At 64.4% G+C, this 5,647-nt stretch overlaps 2 protein-coding genes across 2 annotated transcripts; one reads left to right on the forward strand and one right to left on the reverse strand.

The window, feature by feature from the left end:
• Positions 1–243: 243 nt before the first annotated feature.
• MNEG_12719 (hypothetical protein) lies at positions 244–771 on the forward strand (the record flags this gene model as incomplete). Its single annotated transcript, XM_014038808.1, has 1 exon — positions 244–771. One exon carries the CDS (start codon positions 244–246, stop codon positions 769–771), a length of 528 nt encoding a protein of 175 aa, XP_013894262.1.
• A 3,636-nt stretch (positions 772–4,407) lies between these two features.
• Positions 4,408–5,253, reverse strand: MNEG_12720 (hypothetical protein; the record flags this gene model as incomplete). The annotated part of the gene is made up of 3 exons (XM_014038809.1): positions 4,408–4,436; positions 4,716–4,835; positions 5,028–5,253. 3 exons carry the CDS (start codon positions 5,251–5,253, stop codon positions 4,408–4,410), a joined length of 375 nt encoding a protein of 124 aa, XP_013894263.1.
• Positions 5,254–5,647: the final 394 nt, after the last annotated feature.

The raw sequence follows: 5,647 nt of genomic DNA on the forward strand, positions 1-5,647 counted from the left end.
GCCGGGCTCAAGGCGATGGCGGCCATCGCGCGCGACTTCGGGGTGTTTCACGAGCGGCCATACGCGGGCGAGCCTGCGGGTCAGGCGGCCAGCAGCGGCGGCGGCGGCGCGGCCGGTGGGTCGGAGTCCGCGTCGGAGGTACTCTCCGGGGCCGTCGGCAGGGAGCGGGCGGGCGCGGCGGCGGGCGGGAGGCGCGGGGCTGCACGGGCCGCCGAGGTGGTGGATGTTGAAGTGGATCTTGAAATGGCAGATGCAGCCGTCGAAGATGAGGAGGAGGAGGAGGAGGAGGAGGTCGAGGCGGCGGCTGAGCAGGCGGCAACGCTGCGCGAGGGGGCTGCGGCTGGCGGGGAGGACACCGAGGAGAGTGAGGAGGAGGAGGAGGACGGCTCTGACAGCAGCGGCAGCAGGGAAAGCGTCAGCGGCGACGGCGGCGCCAGCGGCGACGGGGAGGACAGCAGCGCGCCCGCCGGTGGCGGGCGGGGACGGGGCCAGGTTGCCGCGCGGCGTGTCGGCGGCGACGCAGCGGCCGCCCAGGGCGTCAGGAAGGCGATTGGGGAGGAAGACGCGGAGCAGGAGAGCGCTGATGATGGCGGCGGCGGCACGGCCAGCGGCGCTGACAGTCAGGAGGGGGACGAGGAGGAGGCCGGCAGCGGCGGCGACAGCAGCGGCGGCGATGACAGCGGCGGCGATGACGGCAGCGGCGATGATGGCGGCCGCGCGGCGAGTCCCGAGGGCAGCTGGGGCACCGGCAACACGGAAGACAGCGCGTGAGCGCGCCCCTTGGCGCGGAGCACGGCAGCAGCTGCAGCTGCACAGGCTGCGGCGCCACATTGCGGCTGCGTGGCTGTTGTTGCTTGTATGTTGGGAACAGTTCTGTGCGCTACCAGTCACCCTCAGTCACTCATTGCCCCCAGTGACTTGTTTGCGGGCTTTACCTGGGGCGTGGTGCCACATCTGGTTTTGTATTTGATTCACTGCCTGCGACCTCAATGGGTATGGCTACGCTTAAAAGGCACTTGCGCATGACAGTCGGTGGTTGTAACTTACAGTCAGCACATGGCCCGAAGGCATTTGCAAAAGACAGCATGCAGACGGTGATTTGAATGGCATGAATGGAGGCGGCGCGAAATGCAGCGGCGCTTCCTGCCACAAAAAGAGGCGTCCCAGGGCGGCCTGGGCAGCCCCGGGGTGGGCAGTACAGTAGTAGTACAACGCGCGCGAGGACAACGCCCCTGGTGGGTGGCAAAAGCAGGACGCGTCGCGCTCCTCGCAAGTCGGGCGGCGGCGCGTCTGTTGGTACACGGGGCGGCCGTGGTACAGTCGCTCTAGTGCCAAGTCCGAAAACGAGCTTGGCCAAGCTGATGCGTGAGAAAAAGCATGAGTGGGAACCAAGAAGACACTGACGCAGCCACTCAATCGCCCTCGCGCTCGGCCTTGAGTAGATGCGGCAGGCGGCCGTTGGCCGCCGCCGGCGGGAGGACGTGCCATACAAAGCTGCGCCCCCCCTCGCTCGGGTTGGGGAGAGGGGGTTTGATCTGCATGCGGCGGACGTCTGGGCGGGCGTGCGTCCGCCTCACGTCGCGGCCCTCATGGCGCAGCCGAGGATCATCGCCTGCAGCGCCATCGCCGCGCGCAGCAGCTGCCGCAGCACGAAGTACCCCACCCAGCAGTTGTGTACCAGCGCACAGCTCTGTGGGCCGGGGCGGTGGGGTAGAGAGTGGTGTTGGGGGCAGAGCGGTTTGGGGCGCGGCCGTCCCAGCTGGCGAGCGCGGCTGGCCACACGAGCGCAGCGTGATCGTGGAATGGCTCGAGCGAATCAGTGGGTGCGGGCGACGCCAAGAGAGGAACGTAAGTGGCAGGAAGGAGGGAGCGTCGTCGGCCGCGGCGTCACCTGCCATCCAATGTTTTGCTGCACGCGCTTCTCGTACTTCCCTGCGGGTTGTGGAAGGGCGCTGTGAGGGTTCGGGTGCCAAGGGGTGGACAAGAGTAGCAAATGCAGCGAAGCGGCGGCGGCTGTGGCGGCTGGGGGCAGGGCGATTTGCTGTGCTGCCAGAAGCAGGGTGCCAAATGGCGCAGGGGAGTGAACCCCGCTCTGCAGGGGCGGTCCTGCAGGCTCACACGAGTAGTACTCGACCCATTGCTTGTAGCGCCTTGTCCCTGTGGTTTCAAGCAGAGCGCAATCAAGCATAGTGGGAGTCATCACATGTGGGTGCACGCCCAATGGCATCAAGGTCTCGGTTGTAGTCAGCGTGCGCAACGCGCCCGCTCGCCCTGCGCAGCTCGACCCTGCCCCACCGCACCTCTTCTGTGAGGGCACAAGCTGCGCGCCATAGAACCCGCTACCACGTGGCTCATGTTGCTATGGTGCAGGAAGGCACCGGGCACGCCTCCCCACCCGACCAGGAACATGATGACGATCTATAAGTGGCGAGAAGCTGCGCTACGGAGCGTGGTACATATATCTATCCCAATCTTCAAACAGCTTGTCGGCACACGGCCTCCACCATTGTCTCGTTTCGCTGGCATTCCGTTGTGCACGGGCAGCCTGATGAAAGCATCAGCCGGAGCAACAATTGTTCGGCCCCAACAATCTTGGTAAGCGATAGCGCATGCGTATTTTTCCGAATTCTTTGACGTACACGACGCCAGGTTCCCCGCAAACCCGTTCCGTTTTTGAGCTGGGCATTGCTCTGACCATCGACAGGTGGTTTTATCACGATGGGTTTGCTCAGTCTCTCTGCACGAGACACTAAATCAAACTTAAAACCTGAAGCAGCATGTGCGCTGCAAGCAACTGCACGATTGCCTTCGGCGCCACGGGCGCAGGGCGCGTCGCCGCGAGCACACAAGCGGCGGCCCGCCTGGGTCAGCGCCGAATGGAAGCACCTCGTGCCGGAACAGCAGGCTGTATCAAGCGGGCACAGCATCGTAGAGCGCGAGGAGGCGTTCTTGCGGAAAGCGCGGGAGCGGCAGATCGATGCAGGTGCGTGAGCACATGCATATTTCTGCCCATGTTGCGCCTGCATCCGCAGTGGTCCTGTCTACACCTCAGCCAAGTTGATCCCGAGATCAAACAACTCGCAATCAGCTGCTTGCCAGCGCGGCTGCTGACACACACACACACACACACACACACACACACACACGTGCACATGTGCCCGTCACGCACCTGGCGGGCAGGCAGCGCGGCTGTCAACGCCCTGGCCGAAAGCATCCTCGAGCGCTGTCAGCGCATACAAGCGGCCTCCGCGCCGCGTGCAAGGGGCCGGCCCTGCAGTGCGCATAGCGTAGTGCGGGCGGCTGGCGGCCCGGCTGCAGGCATCTCCAACTGCTGCGGGCAGAACGGGGCGACGTATGTCACCATGCGCTCGGGGCTGCTTTTTCAGACACCACGGGATGCATACGGGGGCAGCAATGACAGTCAGGACGGGCAGCAGCAGCAGCAGCAGCAGCAGCAGCAGCAGCAGGCATCCTGGCGTCGCACACCAGGAGGCGCGTCCGTCCTGCCGCACACAGCCGCAGCATACGACCACCGCACCGCAAGCAGCCCGCACGCGCCCTCGCCGGCGACGGCGGCGTGGGCTGGGGCGGTGGACCTCAACCCTGGCTTCGGCTTTGCGCCCGGCAGCCCCCAGCGAGTTGCTGCGGCGGCGCCGGGGTTGGCCGCGGTCCTGGCCAGACTGGAGCAGCTGAGGGGCGACGTGGGGCGGCTGGAGCTGGAGCGGATGACTCACAGGGAAGTGCTACAGGTGGGATGGGGGCGGCTGAGGGGCGGTGGCGTTGGGGAAGTGGGTACGCACAAGCTGCCCCCTCCGCGTAGCTGCGGCACGCCGTGTGGCTGGCTGAAAGCGGATGTCGCAGCAAAGAATCGAGTGCAGAAGGAGAGCGGGGAGCCATCAAGGGTTGTGCACCTGCAGCCGCACTGCCGGGGCACACTGACTGCAAGCACACGGTGATGCCTGTCTCAAATGCGCGGCCGCCTGGGCGCCCCCCGATTGCAGGCGGGCATATCGCGCCTGAACGCTGAGCTGTACCGCGCCCTCGCGGAGGCGCGCCGCCAGGCAAACGGCGCGCTGTGAGTGCTGGGGGGCCGGGGCCCAGACATGCGACGACGACGGCGGCGGCAGCGAGACGGCAGGGGCAAGAGCTGTTGACTGCCACTTGCTGGCAGGTCGGGTGCGGCAATCTGGGCTGCCCGTGTGAATTTTGCCACCTGTGCGGCTGCTTGCTTTGCGTGCAAGACCTGGAGCATTATTACCCTGTGCATCTGCTTGGTACCCAGCGAAATCCCGTGCGAACCAAGCACAATCTAAGGAACAAAAGCCTGGAAAGCTAAACCAGTCGAAGCAAGTGTCCTTGACTCTATCTATGGAGGTTTGGCTGCGCATGGCCTCAGCGCGGCGTCGATCACGGGGTCTTGGTCACGAGCTGGAAACCTGGGGAGGGGTCAATAATTTCAGGGCGTGGATAGGGGGTTGGGGGCGCGAGGCTGTTGGTGCTGCGGGGTGGGTCTGGCTGCTGCGGCCCGCATCGCAGCCTGGCTGCCCCTTCAGTCATGAAGCAGGGCACTTGTGGGGTGGAGATGGCGCGTTGAATCTGATGATCAAGTCATATCATCACCAGCAGTTGCCTGCAAGCCACACGTGTTAGGACAGGCGAGCAGCCAACAAGCGCCTCCGTCACAAGCTGGGCCGCGGCCGCAGGTGCACGCGCACCATGCCACTGCTTCACATCATCTGAAATCAGCTTGGTCACCAATTGATGCTGCTTAATCTTGCTGCGGCCGTCAAAGTCGCTGGCCGTCACCTCGATCGCGTACATCGTGCCGCAGCCGCCTGCGCGCACAACACGGGGCGGCCGCTCATGCGGGTGGGCATTAGAGGGGGCTTGGAGACCGCCGAGGTGCATGCGAGCTGGGGCCGGCATGCGTTGCAAGTCTATCGAAAGCTGAAGAGCATGACATGCCCATCTGCCGCGCCGCCGGCATGCGAGCCATGCGCTGCATTGGGCAGCCAACCAATGCTTACCGCTTGTGTCCTCCACACGCACGCTCGTCGCGCCCGTGAGGCCGCCCGCAATCTTCTCAGCAATGGCACGCTCCGTGTCTGTGTTTCCAAGGACCTCTGGCGCTGCCGCTGGTCTGGACGTCGTGAGGGGCCTGCCGCTGCTGCTGCTGCTTGCCGCACCGCCAAACACGACACGGGACGCGCCACGAAGCAGGCCGCCGCCAGCTCCGAAGGCCGTGCGTAGCATCACAGCCTATAGACTTGGCCGTAGCGTGCAATTGAAATGGGAGTCTGTCTAGAAAGCCGCACGCTTGGGGTAGTACGTCAGTGTCACCACGTCAAGACTGATGAGAGTGTTCAATACGGTGCAAGCTACAGCAGTTTACTTAGAGAACTATACGATAGCAGATCAAGTGTTGCACAAACGACTGAACAGCATCAAAAGCTGAAAGAACTCCTGATCTGTAGATCATAGCATAGGCGTCCAGCTTCACTTACACACCGCCCATTGATGGCGAACGACGACACAGACTTTGGGATAGGCGAGCAGCCAGGTGAGCTGCTGCTTGGTCATGCACCTTGTCCCGCATGGTGCGCTCCGCTGCTGCACAACGGCCGCCGCTCGCATGGGGCCCAACTCG

This window comes from Monoraphidium neglectum (assembly GCF_000611645.1).
Source record: "Monoraphidium neglectum strain SAG 48.87 unplaced genomic scaffold scaffold03396, whole genome shotgun sequence".
Taxonomy (NCBI): domain Eukaryota; kingdom Viridiplantae; phylum Chlorophyta; class Chlorophyceae; order Sphaeropleales; family Selenastraceae; genus Monoraphidium; species Monoraphidium neglectum.